The sequence below is a fragment of the Sus scrofa genome, chromosome 3 (genome assembly GCF_000003025.6).
Source record: "Sus scrofa isolate TJ Tabasco breed Duroc chromosome 3, Sscrofa11.1, whole genome shotgun sequence".
Taxonomy (NCBI): Eukaryota; Metazoa; Chordata; class Mammalia; order Artiodactyla; family Suidae; genus Sus; species Sus scrofa.
In genome coordinates this window covers 75,599,716-75,626,356 of record NC_010445.4, presented here as the reverse complement: position 1 = coordinate 75,626,356, position 26,641 = coordinate 75,599,716, and the positions used below count along the sequence as shown (strand labels likewise).

Here is a 26,641-nt window from a genome sequence, read left to right as displayed (position 1 = left end):
GGAAATTTTTTTGTTTGTTTAAGCCAGAGAATAGGTGTTTAAAGGAAGAAAGTTAAAATTAGTGGCTGGTTGGAGCCTCTGAGTTGTGCGTAGGGGGCAGCTTTTTGTCTGAAATCTCAATCCCCGGAGTGAATTTCTTTTTCTTTGGCACTGGGAGTTCTCCCTGAGCCTTGTCTGGGGGATTGGAAAGGAGAGTCGGGCGGGAGAAGAGCTGGGGAGGAGAGCGCGGGGCGTCGCCGGGGCAAGAGCAAGGCCGAGGCCGGAGCCCCTCGGCTCCTCGAAGACAAAGGCGGCGCGGCCGTAGCCCCAGCCGAGCGCGCCAGCCCAGCCGCGCCGCGCCCTGGGCGCACGGCCGCCTCTCCCAGAGCAAGTCGGAGAAAAAGCCTCCCTCCTCGTCTCCCTGGCCTCGGCTCCACCCGCGAGGTCTGGGCTGCTCCGAGCCCGCTTCGGGTTTCGCTTTCTGGCGATCATAAATAGCTTCGTGTTTGTAAACAGGCGCTGGGGGCACATTCCCGGCTCTCGGTTCATTGTTCCCTCCCTTCCTCTCTCACTTCGCGCAGAACGCCGGGGCTGAGGCTGCGGGCCTCCGGGACCAGGAGATGGGGGCGTCCAGATCCCCAAAGTGAGAAAATGCAAGTATTTCCTTTCTTTGGGCCGAGTGTCCACCTCCGACCGCAAAACAACAACAAGAACAACTAGAAGCTGGATCTGCAGAAAGCCCCAGTCATCTCCACCCCACGTTCTCGGGACTCCTTAGCAGAGCCCAGTCTTGCTCCTGCTCCTCCTCATCCTCGCTCCCGGTTTGACTTTTCTACTTGGGGCGTTTGGTTCTAAGAATCCACTACTCTCTGCATCAGCCCTCCTCTGCCCCGCAAAACACTGGCAGACCCCAATAATTTCGAAGAAAGTCAGGAAGTCTATGTGCGGAGTCCTGTGCAAAATAACTCCCGCTACTGCTTGCCCCGCGTTTATTCCCAATTTATTTCAAGAGCGTCAGCTTTGGGGAGAGAGTCTGTAGGGGGAGGGAGAAAAAAGAATACGGAAAATAAAGCCGGCAGCCGGGGGCTACTGCCCGCGCTTGTGCGCGTGTGCCCTGGGTGTGTGGGTGTTTGTGCCTGGGCGTGCGATTTAATGGAGCGCCTCTCTGCCTCTCCAGTGCGGCCAGAGCTCGCTTCGCGCACCCACCCCTGCCTAGGAGCCTACTTGCTGCAGCCCAATGCATTGTGTAAGACGCGACCTGTTATGGCCACCACTACTTCCGGGTTCTAGCATTCTGGTCGGAATCCACCTCTCCGCCTGTGCAACACACACTTTACACACGCACGGGGACTGCAAGCGGGCAGCATCGATCGTGGCTCCTTTAAGACAAACTCAGACAGACATTTTTTTTTTTAACCCTCCTCCTCTAATCTCCCTCCAGTGCAGCAGTTGCAAAGAGGGAGAGAGAGAGAGAAAGAGAAAGAGCAAGCGAGAGAAGAGAGAAACTGATTAGGAATTAGGAGTGATTCAAGGGAAGCGAGCGCTAGGGCTTTGTGCATTTGAATATTAACATTTGAGGTGTTCTGACCAGAAGAAGAGAGAGCGGATGATCATTCATTCACCACGTTGACAACCTCGCCTGTGATTGACAGCCGGAGTGGCAGAAAGCCATGAGATTTGGTAGTTGGGTCTGAGGGGCGCTCTTTTTTTTTTTTTTTTTTTTTTAACTGATTTTTGGGGGAGAGAAGATCTGCATTTCTTTTTTTTTTTTCCTTTTTTCTTTTTCTTTTTTTTTCTTTTTTTTTTTTTTTTTTTTTTTTTTTTGCCCCCGCTGCTGTCTTGGAAACGGAGCGCTTTTATGCTCAGTGAGTCCGGCGCTTTGCTTCAGGTCCCGTAGACCGAAGATCTGGGACCAGTAGCTCACGTTGCTGGAGACGATAAGGGATTTTTCGTCGTGCTTTTTAATTTTTTTTTTTCCGGGGGAGTTTGCGTATTTGCTTCTTTTCACACTGGCCTTAAAGAGGATATATTAGAAGTTGAAGTAGGAAGGGAGCCAGGGAGGCCGATGGCGCAAAGGGTACGTATTAAAAAACAATTGTGGAACTCAAATGTGAGATTAAATTGAAACATGGCTGAAAGACACTGCTAAAAAGTTTCCTTTTTTTCTCTGTCTTTTTGAATGAGGCTCCTAAAGCCGTGGCCTAAAGCGAGTGGATTTATTCAATGCATTTGTAGACTTATGTATGTTACATGTAATTTTTAATTCAAGTAATCAAGTTTTCTATAGACTCCTAACCAGCAGCTACATAAAGAAAAATACAAGCTCGGGCAACTATCTGTTTAAAAAAACAAACCAAAAAAAAAAAAAAAAACCCAACAACCTAGATACCTAATGTTATAGTTTGAGCATTCAAAGAGCAGAAGTTTAAAGCTATTTTTAAACTAAAATAAGCAGCTAAAAACTTCTGAAATGTTACTGATTATGCTCATCTTTAATATCACTGAAAATATTTAGCATTTTTAAGCAAATAACTTTGTCACAGTACAATGGTTTGGGGGGGTTGGGAAGCATTCATCTTAAAAGTAATTTTAATGTACATGCCTTTTTATGTAAGGTAAGACTTTGTAAGTTTTTCTTAGAAGAGCCCTGCACTAATTGGATACTAAGCACACAACTACTCACTTTAAAAATGCAATACTAATTTCCCCAATATTCCTATTTGAATGGAAATATAGTGAGAGTAAAGCAAGACAATGACAACCCAACTGAGGTAGTTTCTTAGAAGAAAGGGGGTCTACAAAAAGCCCTCCTTGCATAATTTGTGCCCTGGCCCTCAAAGCCCTGTTTGCAAAAGAAAGTTACTAGGCTGACACATTTTTTCTTTACTCCTTTGGTTCAGGCAAATGTCAGCATTCTTCCAAACTCTTTTCACACCTCTGGCTTTAAGGAGATGAAAGTGGCAATTCCTCTTTTCTTTGAAAATCATTTCACTCTTGGCGCCTCCAAATCTTGGGGAAAGGACTTGGCTGAAATGAAGCAATGAGAAAAATCTAAATAGCTAAATTCTGCACACAAAAATAATGACACTCAATATGAAAGTTTTTCTGGATGAGGAATCTGATGGGGGGTGTGTATGTGCATTTACTTTTAAATTTGCTTTAAACCTGATGAGTAGCATTTACCTCATTGACTTCTGGTCTAGGGGAAAAGTTCATAAGAGTAGAAAAAAAATAGAATAATTAACTGCTCCAATTGTAGATTTTCTTTAACTTTGGGGGAATATTGCCCAATTCTAAATTCAGCCCTAATGTACAAGAGAAGCTACCCTTCTCTGAGTTTCATTTATAAGGGGGCCAGTTAGTTTTGTGTGATTTAGCAGAGTTTGTCTTGGAAAGCAAAGGAAATTCAGGGTCTTGCAGGACTGCCTAACCTCACGCTGGCAGGGAAATAAAATGAGAAGCCTGTCTGAATTCACATGCTTGGCTTAGCTGTTCCCATCGTAACTTTTTTTTTTTTTTTTTTTTTAATTCCCTCTGTTGGGAAGGGGCTGTGAAACTAGGCGGGTTTGTTGCACTGTCCTGGCACGTTTTATTGTGATTTTGGATTTCCTCCTCCAGGGACTAGAACGTTTTACCTTCTGCCCTCTGGGAGAATGCCTCCCTTTCTTCCTTCTTTCTTCCTTCCTTCCTTGCCAAAGGATCCTGAATTTCTGACTCTTTTATAGGGAACACAAGTTAGGGCAAGACCATTCAACCTAGCTGAGTCTCACTGAGAATCCTAGAATTTTTACTTTAAAAAATATTTTTAAAATAAGAAATCTCCATTCAGAGATGCAAGGCCACCGAATTCCGGGTTGAAGGATCCAGCTGAACTGACATTATATAAGCTCCGTGCCCTGCCGCTCCCCCATTTGCCGGCCTGGCCTTCTGAACCTTGTTTCTCTCCTGTTTGTCATGCAGTACGACGATCTACCCCATTACGGGGGCATGGATGGAGTAGGCATCCCCTCCACGATGTATGGGGACCCGCATGCGGCCAGGTCCATGCAGCCGGTCCACCACCTGAACCACGGGCCTCCTCTGCACTCGCATCAGTATCCGCACACAGCTCACACCAACGCCATGGCTCCCAGCATGGGTTCCTCCGTCAATGACGCTTTAAAGAGAGATAAAGATGCCATTTATGGGTAGGTACGATGGGCGGCAGGTTAAAGAGTTGAGAGGCGATGCTTCTCCTGTTTCCCTTTGCCCTTGGTCAGAGGAAAGCCAGAGCTCTCTGGACTGGAGGTACATTATTTGGTGACTTTTCATTCGCTTTGCATGGAGATCTGGGGGAGGCGGCCTGCCATTTCAGACGCCCCCCATCTCCGCACACGCTCCGCGCGCGCCCAGTGCCCCGCGCCACCGAGGCCCTGTCCGCGGAGGGGTCGCGGTGCAGGAGTTGCCAAAGGTCCCTTGTCCCCTCAGACCCTGGCTCGGTCGCTCAGCCGGTTGGACTCCTCACTCCTTGACTTTGCTGAGAGAGTGTTGGGGCTTTCTAAATGTAGGCGCCTTTGTGTTGGAACGAAACTTTTAGTTTAAAGGAAAATCTTTTAAGCCACTGATTGTTCTGACTTGCTAAGTTTACTCAGCCACCGTATGCTGGCTCTGCCACCGCACAATAAAATCAAGGGAGGACAGTTGCAGGTCAGGCAAGGGGGAAGAGGCTTTGCATTTAGGGGGTTTGACCACTGTGGTCAAGGAGAGGAGCTCGCTTTGAATTGTTATAGACCTTCAGAAACTCCTAGCCGTTTTAGTACTTTGTGTTCAAAGGCGAAACCTGCAGGATTTGGAAGTAGAGGCGGGGTGCTCTCGGGCCAGTGTTGTTTTCCGCTGCGTTCACCCCGTATTCTCCCCCGCCATTCGGTTAGACCCTGGGCTAGTAAAACCCTTTGAAAGTCACTTGTGCCTACTGTGTGCTGATGCGTGTGGGGACCTCTTTTTACTTTGCAGCCACTTTCATTTCTATTTATTTCTTCTTTTGGAAAAAAAAAATCAGACAACACTGACCCTCCCGGCTGAAAACCCTTTCTGCTTTATCTCCTGGTCCCTTGTGCGATGGGCTTGTTTAAATCCCAGCCTCCTCTCCGCAGCGTGAACTGCAAATGGTTTAGGCTCCGGGGCAGGACATTTGGGGAATCTTTGGAAAGGACCCCAAACTGTTAAATTCCCAGCTGGGCTGTGAGAGCTAATAAAAGACTTGAGACACCTCCTTGGGCATTAAAAGATCCCCCCCCCTTTTAATGGGCTGAGATAAGCGACATCTAGGCCCTCTCAATACTAGCTGCTTTGCCATTCCGCAGGGACAAAAATGAAAGACTTGACCGCAGGAACCTTTGCAGGAACTTTCTCTGGGGGGCGGTGGGGGCCATCGGCGAGGGGAGGGAAGTGTGCAGGGAGCCGAGGAGGAGCCCTCCGGCTCTCCGAGGACTGTGGGGTCGCGATCGGGAGATGCAGCCCTCTGACAGTCGCTCCGGCAGCCAGAGAGATCCTTTCCCCAAGTTAGCTGAGCGCCTGCCACCAAGATCCCCAGAGCCCTGGGCTTCGCGAGGCGGCCTTGGAGGAACCCACTTGAACCAGCTTTCCCCACCCCAGCGGCCCACGCCTTTCTCCCCCTCCAGGTCCTGGATGTGCAGCGGAGGGACGAGGGCTGGTCGGGGTGGGAAACTTAATTCAAAATGGCTGCTGGAACCGCTTGGGTTTTATTCTTAGCAAATGTTACCAATTTCTCCAGCCAGATATGCTGAACCGATCCTCAGATACGGTCCAAGGCTTGGGGCCTCCGCCTTCGGGGGCCCAAAGAGGAAGGGGACGTGATCAGTCACTTGGGGGTGGGCGGGGGGAGAGAGAAAGGGGAGCAAGCCGATGACAAAGTCAGGGAGGGGGTCCTTGCCTTGAGCTCCTCCGACTGTTTTTCTTGGGCGCCTTTTTTCACTGCTGTGGGACTAACCATTGTGTTGTTTGTGACTGTTGTATTTTCTTGCAGACACCCCCTCTTCCCTCTCTTAGCACTGATTTTTGAGAAATGTGAATTAGCTACTTGTACCCCCCGTGAGCCGGGGGTGGCGGGCGGGGACGTCTGTTCGTCAGAGTCATTCAATGAAGATATAGCCGTGTTCGCCAAACAGGTCAGCAAAATCATTGTTTCAAAGTAAAAAAAGAAAGAAAAAGAAAGAAAGAAAGAAAAAAGGGGGACAAAAATCCTCTCTCCCCTCACCCAGCACGTTTTCAAAAGTAACCAGCGAGCAGTCCGCCCTAAGCCAGGCCTGTTACATCTTCCCTGAGCTTTTCCTCCTCAATGAATATCTGTGTGCGGACGCCTGAAAATCACCCCAATTCTTACCCACGCCCGCTCCCTAACCCGAGGCAGAAAGCTCACTCTGTAAAATGTTAACCCCAAAGCCCACGCGCAGGAGCTGCCTTGGACTTGGCGCGCTGGGCAGCGGTCTCTTAGAAGCACAGTTGCTGGGAGAAGTCACCCTGAGCTCTGGGCTTGTTTTCGGCTTATTTGACTCTCATTGAAGGGTTTCTGCACGGGACGAACTCGGTGTCACCGAGTCTCTCCCGGAGGTTACCTCCTGCCCCCGACAGTGTAATGAGGCAAGAAACTAGGAAGGCCACCAGATTTCAAATGTTTCTTTCTTTCCCCCCACCCTCCCCTCCCTCTCCCTTCTCCTTCTCACTTGTATTTAGATTCGCGCAGAAAAACCTCTATTTTCTTCTAATCCAGAACTGGATAACTTGGTAAGAGCGGACCCCTTCCTCCCCTTCCCCCATCCCCCCCAACTCCCCCTCCCCCCAAGCTTTGCTTTGAGAACCCTGGGGTTTCCTAGACGGGTCTTCCCAGAGCTGCAAGTGGGCTGCAAAGGTTTCCATCCCTGGGCAAGTGGTCCGGGACAGGGTCCCAAGGAAAGAAATTCAGTTCCAGAGGGGCCGGGCGATCCGGCGCGGGGAAATGCGAGCTTTTGTTTTTTATGACAGCCGGGCAGCGCGGCTCTAATCAGCGCGGGGATTTATCTCGGGGCCTGTCAGCGTGTGTGCTTAAACTTTGCGAACTTCCCAGCCCTCAAAGTCGCGTCACGAGGGCAGCGACCCGGGCCAGAGCCCCCAAACCTCCAGTTTGTCTGAAAGGTGTGCGGAAGGCGGCAGAAAGTTTGCAGAGTGAAAAGCCACAGTTTGGGGACTATAGGGACTATTTTCCGGGCACTCCTTCCAAGGAAATACCTAGTCGAGGGATGCGGCCCTCTGGGGATGGGGTAGGGGCAGGGGGGCTGAGAAAGGAGGGAGCCAAGGGGGAGGAGAGTGTTTATGATCCCCACTTAGATGCCTGGTTGTTGTTTTAGCTATTTTTTTCTCCCTAAGAAATATAAACCTCTAGATGGTACCCGGTCGCTGCTGTTAAGTTTTAGTGTTATTGCCGTAAATCAAAATAACTCTATTTACTTGGGGGAGGGGAGATGGAGATGGTAGAACTGTGACAGCCAATTTTCTGCAAACTAGGAATGGGGCGCTCATACTTTTTGTATCTTTGCAGATGATTCAAGCCATACAAGTATTAAGGTTTCATCTGTTGGAATTAGAGAAGGTAATTTCTCTAGCTCTTTCTCCTTTTGCTCCCCCATACCCCCAAACACACAGAGGGGGGGAGGGTTCAGAATGGCTGAAGTTCTGCCTTCGGAGACATTTGCATAAATGTCTTTCTTTCTGGTAATTAGTGTCAAGGCCAATCTTAGAGTCCATTTCTCTTTGCAGTTTAATTACAATTTCAGCCACTAAAACCGGGATCACAAGCGCCCTAGCCTTGTATTCATTCTTAATACCTTGCTGGCTTTGTATAAATAGTTGCAATTCTATGTGTCCCCTTTGATGTTTAGAATGCTGTTGTGAGTTTGCTTCAGAGGTTATACCTCTGTGGTCTCTTCTCTTCCTCTTCCTCCTCTTCCTTGTTACCTCTGAGGGGCAGAAAAGTTTTGTTTAGTTTTAGCGAGTTTCTGGAAGACAGTCTGAGAGCAGCGGCAGGTCAGACAGGGAGGAGAGGCAGAGCGGGAGGAGGAGGGGCGGGCAGGGAGTCTGGAGGAGGTGGTGGGGGAGGCACTTTAAACCTTTTGCAGAGACAAAGCAGAGTTGATAGTTGTGTCAATTTCTTGAATCTGGGAATCCTGCACACACCCCACCTTGACACTCAAGAAAGGGTGTGGGATAACGTGATTTTGCTAGCTTGTTCTATAAATCTCAGCAATAAAAACTTAATGCATTGTAATTCAAACTAACATTAAATTGCAAGCACACTGGGGTTTCTTGTGAATTTTTGCATGTCAGTGCTGCCTGGGTCTGGTAGAAGACTGCTCCACTTAAACCTACATATTTTGAATCATTCTTTTTCCTTTGTTTAAAACAATTAATCAATTTGATACCTTTTTTTGTGTGGCCATAGGTCTTTTCTCCCCATATCAATCTTTTCTTTTTAAGGCAGCATCCCAAAATATGCTTCTTATGGATTAAAAACCCTAATTACAAATGTTATAGGGATTTAGGCTATCAAATATCTATATCTATATCTGTATCTATCTATATATCTCCTATAACAACACAGTATTGGTCCTTTGGATACACACACACACACACACATGCACACACATACACATATATGTGTGTATATATATGTAATTTTTTCTTATACATGTTGGAAAAGGATTTATGATAAAGTAACTGGACAAAATTAAATAGTTTACCTTAAATGTCACCCACACAGGTCACCTCTCTAATGGCCACAGCCCCAGGAGCAGATGAATTTAACACGGGTGTTGAATATGTTGTAGCCTGTGAATCATCTTGTCACTGTCAATTTTCTGGGATATCTCTATTTTGCAAGAAAAGAAAGTTATTCCTAATTCTGGATGCGTCTGGGGGTCTCTGGAGGACAATTGCCCTGTGTTTCCCCTATTTGGAAGTTTGGATCTCACAAGGGGGGTGGATTGCACTTGTCATTGTCATTTATGAACTCCTGATTATATTTCCATTTTTTTATTTCTTTCATAATGTAGGTACACGAATTATGTGACAATTTCTGCCACCGGTATATTAGCTGTTTGAAAGGGAAAATGCCTATCGATTTGGTGATAGACGATAGAGAAGGAGGATCAAAATCAGACAGTGAAGATATAACAAGATCAGCAAATCTAACCGACCAGGTATGTGCTTTTCAATTTCAACATCCCTGGGAAAAAAAAAAAAAATCTGTATGCATATTGCTTGCCGGGTCACTAGCACCTCCTTTTATTATTTGCATATGATTAAGTCCCTTTTAGATACATTTCCATCGAAATGAAAATTTTTGAATAATGTGGCTATTATTGCTTCATTAAGGCTAGCTCTGGGATTCGACCTGGAGAGATGAGCTTGTAAAAGCTTTGCCTGCAAACTTGACCTGTTTCTTGTCGCTTTTAATTTTTGTCTTTATTTTATTTACCCTCTATAATAATGGGAGTGTTAACTGCCAGTGACCGCCTGTGATTGTAGGGCTTTGTTCTGGAGCATTTTCCCCCCTTCTATCTCGAAGAAAAGAAAAGTGTAGGATCTGCTTATTTCTTATTTTATTAGGAATAAACCCAAGATAGGTGGTCTAAGAGAGACAGGGAGGGTTTGAAATCTAGCAAATGCTGGCTATTTTCTCCCTGTCTATACGGTTCATTAGCCTGTCTTGTCAGTTTTCCTCGGCCGAACGCTTCTAGACCTCACTGAACATTGCTTTGTGCAGTGCTCGCTGCAAGCTCGCCCATTTTATTGTACTTAACAGAAAAAATAAGACCAGGCCGAGGTTACAAAAACAGATAAATATGGACGTTTCTCCTCCTCCTTTCCACTCATCCTCCAGCTGGTACGTGCTCTGGGCCCTCTGGGTTGGCAGCTTTTGGAAGTGTCAGCGTCAGGGGCACCCGGCGACTCCCTCAGTGTGGTGGGTGGGGGACCTCCCGCCGCCCTGCTCTCAGCTGCCGGCCTCGGCTTGCTTGGCCCCCTCCTCTCTCGCATCCTCCCTCCAGGCGCTTCTTCCGCTGCGTTGCTAAGTGGGGACGACTTTTATTTGGAGTTGCTGGGGGGATTTCTCTCTCTCTCACCCCAACACCACTGTTTGCTTCCAGCCTCTCTCTCTCTCCTATCTTCTCTCTCTCTCTCCTATCTCTTGTATCTCCGGATTGGTCCAAAGGAGTTGCAAAAAATGCACTGAAAGTGAAAACGTGAGGAGTGGGTGAGATGAAATAGGGCTCAGGACAGCTCTCGGTTGTGAATTGTAGCATTGCGTCTAGAGATTAGGGTGGCGGGCCCGGCCTGCGCCTCTCCACCTATAAGTGAAGGCCCAGAGAGTTGTTTCTCTTTCTGACTTGGCACGTGAGTCCTGTCTTGGGGGAGAGATCAGCCGGCCTTTGTTAAGCCAAAGGACAGCCAGTCATACAGAGTTTTCCTTTGCAAGCTCTGCCATGATCACGGTTGGCCAGCCGCTGTCTTGTTGAGTCCTTGCCGGAGTGCTCAACCCCTCGGTCTTGGTGTCATCTGAAAGTTTGCTTCTCTCCACCTCGCCCCCTTAAAATAAACCCGCAGCTTGGATTTCTCTGGGTCACCCCGCGGCGGAGGCAGAATTCCTCCTTTCTTTTTCCCCACTGAGGGTGGAGGGCAGGCAAAGCTGAGCTTTAAAAGCGCCTACGCTCCCGGTCCTTCCTACTATTTGGCGAGTTGCAAACTTTCGGCAGTGTAGACGGGTGCACCGAACAGGCTGTCTGCGCAATCCCGGCGTGGCCCCGCCGAGGTGGGAAACCCCGCAGCCGGTTCCCGGTCTCAACCCCGCGGGCCGCCCGGCCTCCCGCCTGGTTTAGGCCGCCAGCCTTTGCCCCAGAGCTGTTGAATGCAGATTCCGCTGAGGAACCCTCGGGTAGCTGCTTTTGAATAAAAATTGTAATCCAACAAGCCTAACTAGAAAATGGGATTCTAAGAGCTCCAGAGTGCTGGGTACATAAAGCTATTTGAGCAAATTACAAGAATCGCTTAGGGGCATGAATGAAATCAACACTTTAATTGCCTCCAAAATGAAGATTTATACCCCATTTTCTCAACGAATCATTATTTTATTAAAGTCAAAGATAAAGGACCAGAGTTATGGGTGTTTTTTTTGGGGGGGGGATACAAAATTGATAAAACATCGCTGAGTTCTCCCCCTACTCCTTCGGTGAACTTTTGTTACTCAATTACCTTTATTTGAGATATGCAGATTGGTAGGTAGTGGTCCTGGGTAAAAATTCGCGTTTTATTCGCCTCGCTCACGTATACAACGAGCAGCGTGCGTCCCGCCCCCGCCGCTTACGAGTGGGCTTCGCAGCTGGGGCTGAGCTCGTGGCACGGTTGGCCTGTGCGCGTGGGCGCGCTCGCGTGACCCTTTGGGCTCACCGAGGTCTCCGTTGGTCCCAGGGCAGCAAACCCAAGTTTGTGCTTTGGAATTGTCTGCTTCCTGGTGGCCAAGAGCTGGGTCGGCCGGGCTCCCTTTGGAGAGGAGAGCGCAGAGCGTGGGGGGCACGCAGAACTGTGCTTCGGCCCGGGGAGGAGTCCCCTGTCCTGGGAGGCGGGGACCGTGGGACGAGGCACCGGGGCCGCCCCGTGGGCACCAGTGCTCTCCAGTCCCCAGGGGCGCTGGACCCCTAGTGCGGCGCCCTGGAGGCCGGGCCGCGGAAAGGCGGGCCTCGCCACCTGTCTGCGAATGCGGCCCAGCCAGTTTGAGCCCCAGCAGAGGGTGCACTGCGGGACTGGACGCTTCAGGTGTGGGGCGAGCGCGGGGCCTCGTTAGCTCATTAACCCCTCTGTCTCTAGGGCCTGCTGGCGGCACGGTTTATTTTAGTTTATTTTTTTCCTCGAGGGGCACCAAGGCTGCCCCCCGCGCGGGGACCTGGGATCGACGACTTTGCTACCAGCCGGTTTCCCGGAGGGCCAAATCGGCAGAAATCGGTTGGGCCTTGTAGTGTTGTTGGTTTGGTGTTTTGTTTTTCTTATCAGATTAAGACGCCCGGTGAAGCGGTAATCCCGCTTCCCCTCACCCCGCAACAATATCCTCCCCTTTCTCACTCCCAGACCCCGAGGTCCCAGGCCGGAGAGTTACCTACAGCGGGCGCAGGCCTCCCTGGCGCCCTCTCCCGACCGCCACGCTCCCCGCCCGTCGCGGACGCTCCCGTCCTCCAGAGCCTGGGGGCAGCAAGGGGCACCAAGGGCTTCCGAGCCTCGGCGGGGGGCGAGGGCCGGCTGCGAGGCGTCGAGGTCTGGGATGAGCCTGGTAGGCGGTGGGCAGGGACGCTGGGCGAGGGGAGGCGGGGCGTGAGTTTGGGGGATCCAGAGTGAAATCGGGGAGCCAAGAGGGATTAGGAGGGGAAGAATCTCGCTGCCCAGACGCTAGATTTTTAGGCTGCGCTCTGGGAAGGAGCTGTCGAATGAAGCCCTCCTTCCCAGGACTGTCTGTTGCTCGCCACTCATGAAATAGAAGCATTTTCCACTTCAAGAACCGGGTCGAGAGAGGTTTAAGAGTCCTCGGCCCCGCAGGCCGCCACCTGAGGTGGCCAGGCCTGCTCGCAGAGAGCAGGACCAGCCGAGCCTGTGCCTGGGCGCCAATCTGGGTTCTCCCACAAGCAGTGGGAGGCAAAGAAACTGTCCCTTTGGTTTACAGTTTTTATTCAACAGCAGGTCTCCGGGGGTTCCTCGGCTGAATCTGCATTTAACAGCTTCTGGGCGAGGGCTGGCGGGCTGCACAGGGCGTCCTGTTGCACGTTAATCCAGATTTGTCTCTGACATCTGGGGAGAAGTAATGTGGCTCTCGGAGGTGGAACCAGAAAGCCACGCTCACCAGGCAGGTTAAATGCCAAGTGCTGCTGAGCTCCCTGGGGAGGGGGTACAGCCGCTGGGGCTGCACAGCCCAGGCTGGAGAGCACAAGGCTTCCGGGCCTCCGGGATCTGGGGGCAACCCTGGACCAGTGCACTTTGGTTCCCCAGTGGGCCAGGGAACCCAGGTGGCGGGTGTTTCATTTGAAGTTGGCAATGTTGTTTCTAAAGCATAGTTTGAGATAAAAATTTTTAAAACTGAACTTGGACTTGGTTGAAACAGCCCCCCACCCCCACCTTTCTGCAAAGTGGAGGGTGATGTCCCCAAGGAAGATGTAAGCTTTCTCTTTTGGGGAGGTGTTACTAAGGGATGGGGAGGCCTAAAGGAGTTGCTGCTTTCAAAAGAAACATAGATGAGGCCATGAGATATTTACCAATACTAGGAATGCAAGCGATTCATTTTCATCCAGTAAGAAAACTGGACACAAACAGCAAGGGATAGGAAAATGGTCCTTTGTCAGGTAGTTTATTTCTAAATGCTTTTACATGGACACGTCTTATTTAAGTTGTTAATACTTTGTAGGTCTTACTTAATGACGGAATCCTGGAATCTCTCAGTCCATAGGCCTTGCACGTGTGGGGGTCCTAGAATGATCTAACTTGACTTTTAATGGTTGTTGTGGGTCATGTGGGGTACTCTTAATTCCTTTTTGAAGTACGTCAAAGGGAAATTATGGCAAGATGCTCTTTAATGATTAAATAATAAGGTGTTAACTGCTTGTCACTATAGTGGCTAATTGGGATGTTCCGTCTAGGCCCTTTATTGCTTAGTATTCTTTCATTTCAGAGGTAGTTGTTTAGCAGGTGTGTTTTTATTGTTGTTTTCTCATTGGCTTTCTGTGTGTATTTGTGTGTGCATGTCAGAGTAGGGATGGATTGATTCTTATTAGGAGCACTCCAAAACCATTTGAGAAAATAAAGAAGTACAGATTATATGCTGATAGATTGAGATCAATTATACTGTTCAATGCCTCAAAGTCTAAATGCTAATATTACAATAGTTATTCCTCTTTCCTAGTCTCCCCCCCACACACACTGGAAGTCCCCAGTGAAAGTTCTGTGGTTAATGGAAAGCAGTGATACTAATGCTACTTTGTACAAAGTAAAGCCCCATAACTGTAACTATTCTTCAGTGATTTAACTAGCTCTATGGCAATAGGTCACTCAAATAGCAATTCCTCTCCCACCAGAACCACTCCATTGCTCATGATTTGGAAATATAGAGAGTGGCTGTGTGGATTCTTGCTATTTGGTACTAACTTAGAGACGTTTCTTAGAAAACATGGAGAAGCTTAAATAGTAGGAAAGGAGGAGGAAGAAAAAAAAAGCATTAAAATACGGGCCCTTCTTTCAAAAAAGTAACTGAAATATCATGCTATAATTGCCCAACTTTGAAAATAAACAGATTTTAAATCATTATGTTTTCAAACACTCGTATGTTTAAATGTTAAAATGTTTGTCATAGTCCGAAAGATTTAAAACACAGCTGTTGCCGGGTGACGGATGGAAAATTATGCAGTAAAACTCCATACTTTAAAAAACAAAGACTATTTGTGGTCCCATGGTAGAAACGTAGGTTTTTAAAGGCCACGCAGATAGGCTGAAGTATTACCATGGGGGCCTCCTGTTATAAAACTAGCTTACCTTCCCTCGCAGGTGGAGTTGGAGAAACTGAAGAATGCATTACAAGTTTGTCTTAGGACACTTATAAATGAAAATGCTGTCAAATGAATTCAAATGAAGTATTTTCGTATTGGTAATGCTATGCTTGCCATTGCAATAGCAATATTTTCTTATGAAATGTAAATATGTCAAACCAATGTGAAATGCTTAAGTTTTAATAAATGATTATTTCATCATCAAACACAACCTGAGTATATATACAGAAACTTTTAAAGAAAAGTCGGCATACAGCCAAATTCCTATAGGGACTAGCAGGGTAATGATCAAAAAATGAACACGAAATAAGACTTCCTGTAAGAAGGTCCATAATTCACCATTATTTGACTCGACTGTCAGAGAAATAGTTGAAGGATAGTAAACTGATCCCATTCTCAGTCATTTTTGTTGCACAGTCTTAAATGTTTGCAACTGTAGCATTTTTCCATGGCCTTTTTGGGATTATGATATCTGTCATATCTGTATCAAAGTAGCACTTGAGTTGATGTTATAATCACAACAGACTTTTTTTTTTTTTTTTTTTTTTTTTTACCATTTCTCCTGAGTGCAAAAAACTAATTTGGTATTTTAAAATGACACCACAACTATGGGAAAGTGTTCTTTTACAAATAAAGAAATAAAAATAGAATATATGTGACACAGTGTATCTGACAGTTGTGCAAAAGTTAGGCCTAAATTTCTCAAAATCCCAAGGAAAACGACACCGCTGTAAATCACGTAGGACTTGGTGTTCTTTTTCAGCAGGAAACCTCAGGATGTGGTACTTTTTTGAAAAAGTTAGGGTCTTACATATACACTCCAGTCTCCCAATTTGAATTTAGATAATAATTCCAAAATTTGGCCTTGGGGATCCAATTAATGTTTGGCCGTTTTACTGTTCTTAAGATCTGTGAATAAACCTCACGTGTATAGAATCAGTTTTGAAAAATTAAAGCAGCTGAGTATGTGTATGTCGGGTAGAAGATAAAAAGAATCCCTCTATCCTTAATTTAACATCCCATGACCTCAGCATTATGGGAATTGGGAAAGCTTTTTGGAGTCTTACACAGCTCTCCAGAAAACAGACCTATATCGGGCAGTTGCTGGATTTCCCACACGTCTGAATGTGACATTTTAATAAATGGTATAAAAGATACCATGTGAAATAAGCGAGAATATACTCATTTAAATATTTGTCAGTAGAATCCAATTTCAATCAATTTAATGCATTCATGTGTGCAGAATTAAAGCAATTGGCAACACTTTGCTACACTCTCTCTGAACACTTTTTCCAAATAGCATTTCTTAATCTTGGGAATACGTTCTCTTTAAAGGAAAATACGAGAGTGCAAATCTTTTGAAATTATTTTATATTTCTGGACTTCTTGGTTCAGCATTCCTAAAATTGACTAAAACATACCATAAAGAGTTTATTCTCCATTGAAAAAAAGCTTATTTGTCCATTTATTGAATTATACACCTGTTGTTTATTGGTATCATGAGTATATACAGTTAAATACAAATTATAGCCAGAACTAGGTCATTAATTCTCTTTAAGACATGCAATAACCATACTCTGGCTTTTCCATGCACCACTCTATATGGCATAAGCTAAAGCCGGATAAATAAGTTGTGAAAATAAATTTTACATTATTTACAATCCTCAAAAATATCTTTCGACAAATGATTCTTCCCTTGATAGTCTTCATGACTCCATTTACAATTAACTGGATTTATCATCATGAGGTAAAGAACTTAAACGTGAGATGTTATGGTTCTTTCAAAAACATAAATGAAATCACATTTTTCCACAGAAAGGAAATGCTGTTACTGTTAATACCTTTACTAAGTAATACTTTAAAAACCATTGCAACTTTTTATGAGTTTAACAAGTTTAAGCAACATGTCATAGGCTTCGTTTTCTTCATTTTGACATAATACCAAGTCTTCAGTTTTACAGTGGATTTGTCATACATATTTATAACTTGTTTAGAAGATGGTATTAAGTAAATAATTAACATTTTGAGTGGTGTTAGAATTACCTTCGACAACATATGCTAACTTAGAATTCATGGTTGCTGATCAATTCCCATTTCAGTTGATTTTTTTCCTGATGCTTTACAGCACATGCTTATTATTCATTAGTCGTAAATATCTGGGTTGTGGGTTATTTGGGAAGACAGAGCTATAGCTCTTTCTTTTTCTGATCACCTCTTTCCCACTGATTGGCAAGCCTCCTATGCCTGAGACTTGAACTTGTTTGCTAGGTTTCATTTCCCTATTTGGGTACCTTGTGGGTTATTATCCGCAAGTGGGTTGATTTTCCTGAAAAGATAAAAAAAAGTTACTTACTTTAGAACCGGAGTGAATAGAAACCAAAGTCATCAAATATTCCCAACCCGTGCTTTACAATTAGGTGAAAAACTGAAAACTCTTATTCTTGTTTGCCTTCCCTAGGGCTGTGAATACTTGATATAAAGATTCATATCAGCTTCTTTTGTGTTCTTCCTCTTAAGGCCTAAATGTTTGTTTTCAGTGACTAGATTCTTAACTCACAGTCCATATTTGGTCCCAGACCTCCGTGATTTGCATTTTCTTCTGCATTTGCATTCACATGATGTCCCATAGAAACTCTTTAAAGTCAAGTGTGTTTATGACTATTATGAAACTCTAGAAAATGAAGTTTATAATGAAACTAACATAGTCATCAAAAGGACAATGACGGGAGCAATTTGATGTAAACCCAGAGTTTTCTCATCCCATCCCAACTTGTATAAAAGGCTTGTCTCTTTTCTTTTAAAAATATTAGATGCTGAATGAATAAGAATTTCTTTGACAATAAAACTCCTCTTAAATGTCTCCATAACTATTGGATGTGTTCTTGAATGTTAACCTAATTTGCTAGAGAAGCTATAATTAATTGTGACCTATAGTGATTTCTGTTATTCAGAGACTATTCCTTAGTGATCTGAAAACTTAATTTCATACTAAATAGTCTACAATGTCTGAGGTTCTAAAGGCGTACTTCTCTTTACGAGAAATGGAAATAGTTTGTGTGTCTACAGGGCTTCCATAGGGAGATATTTTGGGGGTGGGGACTAACAATTTTTACTGTAAAGTCTTAGCAAACTAACTCATGCACATGAGTTTCTTTTTGAAAAAAAAAAAAATTTTTTTTGTAGCCTTCCTTTCTCTTCACCGCCGTGTTGAAAGTATTCACACAAAAAACAATCCAATGTGTTCATCATGGACAAAAACTCATACATGACATTTGAAATCTAGTTATTTCATTGCTCAAAAGATACAATAGTGTTCAGAGAGAGTTAAGAATTGCAGCAAATAGGTAACTTGCTATTAGCTATGATGCTACAATCAGAATAGAAACTTTAGCAGTAACATTAAATTGGGGGCATTTTGCATTTAGTAGGAACATGTACTTGAAGTTTGCTACCAGAGCTGGAGTTGTTTTAAACAGCCCCCTGCCTTCCTGGTTCAGAATATTTTAATGTAAGAACTTTGTGCTAACTCACCATTGGATCTGACTTTTATTTGAAATTGTTCATTCCTAAGAGACTCAGTCTCACGAGTAACCACCCTGCCCTTCACTCTTGAACAGTTCAGATAAATGTATTATTTATTTACAGTCTACTGTATACATTATTTATGGGAAATATGCTATAACGCTACGGAGCATATGGAATTTATCTTTGCAAGATATGGGTGGCATGTCTGCCAAGAGTGGCATAGCCCTTGGTAGATAATAAGATTATCCCTAGTGTAGAGATAAATATCATCTCTTATAGCGTCCTTGCGTGCTAGCATTTCATAATTCCAGGTGCAAATGCAGTTCTCCACTTTCATTTTAATTGTCATCGTTTTCTTGGCTCTAGCTTCTGCCAAAGAGAATCAGGAGTTTTACATTTTGAGTTGATCTTGCTGATAAATTAACATGTTTGGGGGGAGCAAGTAAGATATTGAGTAGGAGAATCATTTAACCCTTTCCTTTCTTTCAGCAGGCTTTTCTGTCCCTTGCTTAATATGTTTACAATTTTCCAAAGAATCTTGTCCAAGACATTTTTAACACCGGCCATCTATTCGGTGACGTGGCCTATTTTTTCACCATATCCAGGCATTTTACAAGCTGTATTCAAAACAAAATCACCAAGAAAAATATCAGGCTCATGTGCCCTGCACTTCCTTGCACAAAATAATAGAGACGTGTAGACTGTGCTTGTTCTATGCATATCAAGTGTATTGTTGGTGTTCAAGTATTTTTTTGTTCTTATAATTATTCAAAGCCAGTAACAATCTGCATTTGAGTGAGTATAAACATTTTTATTCTGGAATTTGGGATTTGCAGCAACTCAATTTTATTTTCCAAATTACCCTGCCATTTCAATTAGGTGCATTGTTCTTCACTCTACTGTTTCGACATTCTAAAGGTTTGCTTGCCACCCTAAGAGAGAGAGTTGTTTGAGTGTTTAATATTTATTGAGGGCATGTAAAGAACATGCCAATAGAAAAAGAGGAGAATAAAACATTAACAAATCAATTATGGGGCTTTTCTTCACTGGTAGTATACTTTTAATACCCCAAATATGCTGTAACTGTTAAAATAATAGGAATAGCCTCCAGAATAATAGCCTTGAGTATGGGGGAAGAGTGGCATTCTGATTAACTGGAATTCCTTAAAAATTGCATTGATGATAATACTCAGCCTCCTGCTTCTGGAATTCTTGGTTGCTTTGGTTGATCTCTCAGTGAAAGGCTTTGAAATACAGAGAACTTAGCCAATCCAGGAACCAGAAGCAAATGAAATTTCAAGATGCCTTGAAAAGGCCTCTCTGATGATTTTACCAAGATAAAGAAAGAAGGAAAGGGAATAATGGACATCCCACTTCCAAATTTCAATACTGGCAGAGGGCTCACGGCTTCCAAAATCCTTGAGGAAGAACGACACTTAGAACATAAAATTTTGATTGAAAGTATTAAAACAGGCAGTGCTCAAAAAAAGCCGGGGTGGGGGAGAATTAGAAAATAGCCTGTTGCTAATTGTTAGTGGAAATGAGTGGTAAATGTTGATGATTCTTCTACTCAAAGTATGACGCCGTAAGGTAGTAGATCAAAACAAGACTGCGTGTTGCCAAAAGTCTCTTTTCCTTCTCACATCACAGTTGTGGATTTTCTGGTTTGAGCGTTTAGACGTAGAAGAGAGAACATCTCCGAAACACTTGGAAAGAGTGGTGAAGGGCGCCGACGGTCACTTCAAGTTACACGACCTTCCAGGCCGGCAGTGGCCCAATAAATTAAATACACAGTGCAGGCTTTGCTGGGAGGGCTACGTCATTTCACCTCCAGGAGCCTCAGTCTCACCATCTGTAACATGGGGGTAGAGAACCCACTTTACTGAGCTACCGAGGGAACTAAGTAAGAATGCGCGTAATGCATTTCAAACAGTAAACCCTAAGCAGTACCTTAAGGAGTATTTTATCTTCTTACATGTCTTCTGCCCAACCTTCAACAACATAAATCTGATTTGGGGAGGGAAGGTGGAGTCGTTGTTAATGGGGTGTTATTTTATAAACTGTTATATAATCACAGAGTTTAGGGAAAATACGGTCTTAATCCCTGTTAGGAAAGGTGGCTATTATTCTGATTTCATCATAGTGTGAAAGGAGGCTGGCCACTCTGATGTGTGGCCGAGATAGGACAGTGAATCACTACAGATTTGTTTTTAGGTTCAGTTTCAAATGACAGTTATGTGCCGATCTTGTGCTAAGTACTTTCCCCCCATATTTCTGTGCAAATGCTCCCTGGCTGAGGTCCAGCTGCTCACAAGATCTCAGTATCTACTTGTGTTCAGGATACAATGTTTTCAGCCTTATTGGATGTTCTTTTTGCTAGGATGGTTGCCTAGAAAATTTGTGGTTTGAAGTTGTTATGTATAAGACACTTTGGAGTTTATTTTATCTTAATTTGTTTGCAGAGTGAGGAACACTGAATACTGCATTGCAAATGTAAAATAAAACATTGGGAAGCAAGCACTTTTATGAGAGGGACTTTATCACAGGTATATCGGCATATAATGTCCAGATTCTTTGGCCACTTCTAGATAGCAACAATAGAAAATCGTCTAAATTGCAGCGGAAAGTTCTCAGCAAATAAATGAAGTGAGGAGTAAGGTTTGAATTATGCAGTTACAAATATTTGGAAATACAATGGTAGCAGTTGGATTGGAGGCTATTTTGTTTTTAACATGTAACTCTAAATGATAGCTCACAGGTAGGATTTCAGGAATAGACGTGTAGAGAGTCAACCATTTAACATAGGAGTTTATTTTTATTAATACTACGCCAGCCAGAATAGAATAGCATAGGAAAAGGAACAGTTATTGAAACGTAAATTACAGACTTTTACGAAGACTCCTAGGGTAAGGAGGCTTTGTCTTCTCTTTGGTTCTCCATAACAAAGTGCTTAGTAGAATTTGAACACGCAGTGAACGGCAGCCATTTCTAAGTTACCCATCTACTTTCCGGTTTTGAGATTTGGATAAAACTGGTGTCCACACTTGGTAGCAGTTTCCTTTTGGTGGTAATGATTCGTTTTCCTTGTGATTGTCTGAATGTACCTACCCCGTGTAGGAATCTGTATGGTCTTCTGAGACCACAGTCGGATCTTTATGGGATGGCGTTGGCATGATGGTGATTCTCGGCATTGAAAAACTGGGCAGAGTGTATGTGTGCTGTGTGCATTTCATCAGGAAAGCTTTGGGAGTGTTTTGGGTGGTGTTAGACATGTGCCTCAGTGTTGTCGATTCATGTTTAATTTCCTGGGTGAATTAATTCAACTCCGCAGATGAGTAATGGCCTGCGGGTGTCAGAGTTGTGACCTAAAAGATATCAGGCTGTGGGAAACTTAGGACTTTAAGGAGCATTCAGGGAACGACCCTCGTGCTGAGTCTGAGCTTCCTAGGCATCCTGCCTCCCGGCCTGGAGTATTAGAAGAGTGAGGCAATGCATATTTGCAGGAATTGAATAGGCCAAATATTTAGGGCCAGTAGATTTTCAAAATGTATCCGACTGCCTAGCTGCTTTGGATTTTATGACAGTGAAATTAAAAACACTAAAATGGGTTCTTTCCACATTCTTGTGCCTTACGCCTCATGCACGTGACGGGTGTATGGTCCTCTGGGTACACGAACGTGCATTTGTACGTCTCCCCACGTCTGAACCTGAGGCTTCAGTGATTCCTAGAGCTCACACAATCACCTGATACAAAACTTTTCATTTAAAGATGAAATTACTCCTTGGAGAATTTTCACCAAAGGCAAAAAAGCACAAAAATTCTTCTCCTCCTCTCTGCATGCCTCATTACACAGAGATAGAGGATTCAATGTTTGAAAAATTATCATTTTTGTAGGTTTTATTTGTGGGACGTGAGAACTGGGAAATTTAGAACTCAATTTAACAGATGCTGTCTCTGCTTCCACAAACTCCCCACCCCTGCTATCGCACAATCATGTATGTATGTGTATGTATGTGGGTGCATAAATATATACACATATATATGTGTATATAGATTTAAAGCAATGCCTCAGAGTTGCTGAGTTGTTAAGGTTTTAGAACGCCACCTCATTTGATGCTGAATTAGAGACCCTTGTGTGTATGAGATACCAGCTGGCACCAATGTCCTGAGTACTGTCACTACAGAATGATTGGAGAGTCCGTGAGATGCCTTTCTAGATTAAAAGTTCACAATGGTAAATACGGTGGGACTGGACCTGTAAGAAGAGGAAGTGGGGTGTCTCGGGGAGAGCCGCAGATCCTGAGAGAGGATGCTGGATTTCCATTGTCTCACCGCTAATTTACCATCTGCCCTGAGTCACTAAAATTACCCTCAGGCTTCTATTAAGTGAGGGTAATAAGCCCATTTTATCGCAGCATTAAAAGGGGGGCCCAACAAGAACCCTGGCGGGCCTGCCGACTTGGCAAAGGCAGGTTGCGGGGGCGGAGACAGGGAAGGAAATGAGAGGAAGGAGAAGAAGTGTGTGAAGGAGATAACCTTTCAAAAAAAGTCCGCCTCCCTGGGGAGGCGTGTGCAGGCCACCCCCGGGGACGGCCCCCCACCCCCAACACCGGTCAGCACAGCAGTCACCTCCTGAACTTTATCATCTTTCAGCAGGACAGAGTGTGGACCTAGAAAAGCTTTCACCTCCAGACCAGTCCCAAGCATATTTCACTGTGGCTGGGATCCACAGCTTGCAGGCTGTGATATGTATCTGTGAGCTTCTGGGGTTTAAAAACATCTGAAAGTTTGAAAGGGAAAGGGTCAGTTTTACTGTGTTAAAAAAAAAAAAAATCCTGCTCAAAATTGTCATGGTTAAATGAAATGAATTTTGCTTAATAATTTCCAGGGATTTTTTTTTTTTTTGAACATCTGTATAAAGAATTTTACTTAATTTTTCAATTACCTGAATTTGAGGCTGGACAGTAGGCTTTGAGAGGAGCAGGTTTTGCCCCAGCTCTAGCAAATTGGAGGTGCAATTTGGTGGCAGAGTTAGAAAGGTTGTGCTTATCAAGCAGCTGCAAACGGGCGCCACCAAGATCTCCCGATAGGAGTTTCAGCATAGCTGACTTTAGATACCCAGAAATAAATTCTCAGCATCTCTAGTTTCTCAACTTCGCCTGCACACAGGTAACAGGTACTCCCTTTCATAGGCGTGATTGCACTCCATTAGTCCCTATCACTCTGTGGATAGGCCTCTCTGATATCTTTTCCTCAGATACATCCTTGATTGAGAGATACATAAAGAATCATATCTGCTGAAGTTATGTGCCTTGAAGGAGGACCCTGAGAGGCACTGTTTAGACAGAGGTGAAAAGTCTAAGGGAGGGGGGACTAATTAGATGTGTCTATGCTGGCAGTGTGGGGTGGTGGCATTTGGTAAGCCTGTCTGCTATGTGCCTGTGCATCGGGACGTGTGCAGTTGTGGACATGTGAGCAAGTGCACACACACATTAGTGCATTCCCCACATGGGCTGGGAGGCCCTTGATCTGGGGAGACTGGATTTTTCCCTTTTGGAAGTGAGCCAGCTCTTTCAGGCCACTAGAGATCATTTACTAAAGAGACCCTGGTGGTTTGAAAAAGTAAATGGACCTCCCCAAAGAGAAAGCTGCCTGTTGGTAGGTGCAGACTGAACTTCAGACGTCGAACACTGATCATTTCATCAGTTTATACCGACCTGCTAGCTGATCTCTTTGGTGTCAAGATCACAAGACTCGAAATTCCCGTTGTGGCTCAGCGGTTAGCAAACACGACTAGCATCCATGAGGATGCAGGTTTGATCCTGGGCCTCGCTCAGTAGGTTAAGGATCCGGCATTGCTGTGAGCTGTGGTGTAGGTCGCAGACGTGGCTTGGATACAGTGTTGCTGTGGCTCTGGCGTCAGCCGGTGGCTATAGTTCCAATTGGACCTCTGGCCTGGGAACCTCCATATGCTGAGGCTGTGGCCCTAAAAGACAAAAAAAAAAAAAAAAAAAAAAAACAACAACACAAGACTCTCATGTTTGGCATCTTTTAAAATGGGATTGATTACGGTAGATATTTTGAAGGGAAAAACCCCAGTATTTCGGTCTGAAAAAAAGGCTTCTGGCCTGATACTGATGTGATGAAAAACCAAGTGCAAAGATATGTCAAAGTGCCTTGTATACTGTAAGGTGATTTAGAAATATTAGGTACTAAATGAAACTCGATGGGGTGGGGAGAAGCAAACCACCTGTAAAATCATGTTATTTGAAGGTGAAGATAAGATCACTGTGTATTCTCTGAGCACACCTCAGCTGAGAGATAGCCCAAGGCATACCCTGTTATACACGAAGCCAGCTTGGGTGAACCAGTCTTTGCAGAAAGGCTGTCAACTGAATACACCTGTATGTAGATACTTCAGGGTTGACCAGGTTAACCTATTGTTAAATTAGAGTTACTGTGTTATTGTCACATTAAAAAAAACAGTAGAAGGTGCCACTTATTGAATGCTTGCTGCATGCCTGGAAATTGATGTATGCTATGTTGGCTTGAGGTGTATTTTTTTAATCTTCATTTACGGATTAGGGTGTTAAGAGTTAGAGAGGTTGTGGCTTGTCTTCAGACTGTGTAAGTGGTGCAGGCAGATTTCAAACTAGGATATGTCTGGCTTCAAATTTACTTTCTTTTGCCTGTGTTATCTTGCAACAAATTACTAATGCATTTTATGATGGTGTGCGTTTGTGTGGATGCAAGTATGTGAGTTGTTTTTAAATTGTACAAGTCACAGAGTTCCCATCGTGGTGAAGTGGCTAACGAATCCGACTAAGAACCGTGAGGTTGTGGGTTCGATCCCTGGCCTTGCTCAGCGGGTTAAGGATCCAGTGTTGCCATGAGCTGTGGTGTAGGTTGCAGACATGGCTTGGATCCTGCGTTGCTGTGGCTGTGGTGTAGGCCGGCAGCTACAGCTCTGATTTGGTCCCTAGCCTGGGAACCTCCATATGCCACGGGAGCGGCCCTAGAAATGGCAAAAAGACCAAAAAAAAAAAAAAATTTATACAAGTTTTTTTTAGATGTTTTATGATGTTTAGTGTAGGGGATAACAGTATAGGCGACAACTGAACAGAGATCCTCTAAATCATTTAAGTTATTCATTTATTAATTCAAAACCACACTTGTGTCTAATGTAGTACATTTTCCTGGGATAGAGGGTATTAGGATGAAGAAGATATAGTCCAGGCCTTCAGAACATGTATAGTGTAGAATTGTAGACAGGCTCAACAAGTCAGCACAAAACAGTGTGAGAGTATAGAGTTCCCATATGGCTAAGCAGGTTAAGGACCCGATGTTGTCTCCACAAGATTGCAGGTTTGATCCCCAGCCTCGCTTAGTGGATTAAGAATCTACATTGCCTCAAGCTGCCATGTAGGTTGCAGATTCGGCTCACATCCAGTGTGGCATATCCAGTGGCTGAGGTGTAGGCAGCAGTTGCAGCTCTTCTATGACACCTAGCCCGGCAACTTCCATACACTGCAGGCACAGCCCTAAAAAGAAAAGAATACAAAAACAAAACAAACAAACAAAAACCAGTGTGAGAGTAAAATGATACAAGTGTGGATGAGGTGTTCTTAGTGCTCTGGGAGGGGAGCCTCACTTGTCCTGGGGGAAGTGTGTGTGAGTGTGTGTATCAGGGAAGGCTTTCTGGGGGAGGTGATATCTGAGAAGTGACTTAATTAGCAAGTAGGAAGTAATCAGGGGCCAGGTACAGCAGAGCAGGGCATTCTGGGCAGAGGAGAAGGATGAGGATGGGGCCAGAGGGACAAGCTGAACCTATCTGCCACAAAGCACATACTGGAGCAGAAGGAACAAGGGGAGGAATGGGGGTAGACTCTGGAGGGCTTTGTATACCAGGCTAAGGATCCCAAAAATGTGTTCTGCAGGTAGTAGGGAGTTAGTTGTTTATTTATTCAACTAACATTTCCTGAGTGCCAGCTGAGGGTCGGGCACTGTGCTTAACGTGCGGAATGCAAGGGTGAGCAAATAACAGTTCCTGTCCTCATGGAGCTTGTATTCTAGTGAAATTGAACTCTTATCAAGCTGGAGAGTGATTTGACCTCAACTCTTTAAAGCAGAGAGGGCCTTAACAAGAATAGTACTCACTAAGATGAAAAATGAGAGAGGAGTTCCTGTCGTGGCGCAGTGGTTAATGAATCTGACTAGGAACCATGAGGTTGCAGGTTTGATCCCTGGCCTTGCTCAGTGGGTTAAGGATCCAGCACTGCCATGAACTGTGGTGTAGGTCACAGGCGCAGCTCGGATCCCGCGTTGCTGTGGCTCTGGCATAGGCTGGCGGCTACAGCTCTGATTGGACCCCTAGCCTAGGAACCTCCATATGCCATGGGAGCAGCCCTAGAAAAGACAAAAAAATAAAAAATAAAAATAAAAGAAAAGAAAAATGAGAGAAATAGTTAAGACCTGATGATTAATTGGATGGGAAGTTGGTGAGAGAGAGAGTTTTCATGGATGGTTCTCG

At 44.7% G+C, this 26,641-nt stretch overlaps 1 protein-coding gene across 6 annotated transcripts in view; it reads left to right on the top strand.

Moving 5' to 3' along the window:
- The window catches only part of MEIS1 (Meis homeobox 1), a 140,832-nt gene continuing 114,692 nt past the window's right edge, over positions 502 to 26,641 (top strand). For 2 of the 6 annotated variants that reach the window (XM_021087437.1, XM_021087439.1), the window contains exons 1-6: positions 1,775 to 2,056; positions 3,940 to 4,166; positions 6,005 to 6,146; positions 6,712 to 6,762; positions 7,553 to 7,603; positions 9,063 to 9,209. In XM_021087437.1, coding sequence (XP_020943096.1) covers positions 2,045 to 2,056; positions 3,940 to 4,166; positions 6,005 to 6,146; positions 6,712 to 6,762; positions 7,553 to 7,603; positions 9,063 to 9,209 — 630 coding nt within the window. In that variant the 5' untranslated portion in view covers positions 1,775 to 2,044. Of the gene's footprint in view, positions 633 to 863; positions 2,057 to 3,939; positions 4,167 to 4,298; positions 5,640 to 6,004; positions 6,147 to 6,711; positions 6,763 to 7,552; positions 7,604 to 9,062; positions 9,210 to 26,641 lie in introns of those variants that run through there. The other 4 variants (XM_013996097.2, XM_021087440.1, XM_005662507.3 and 1 more) reach the window with 4 other exon arrangements.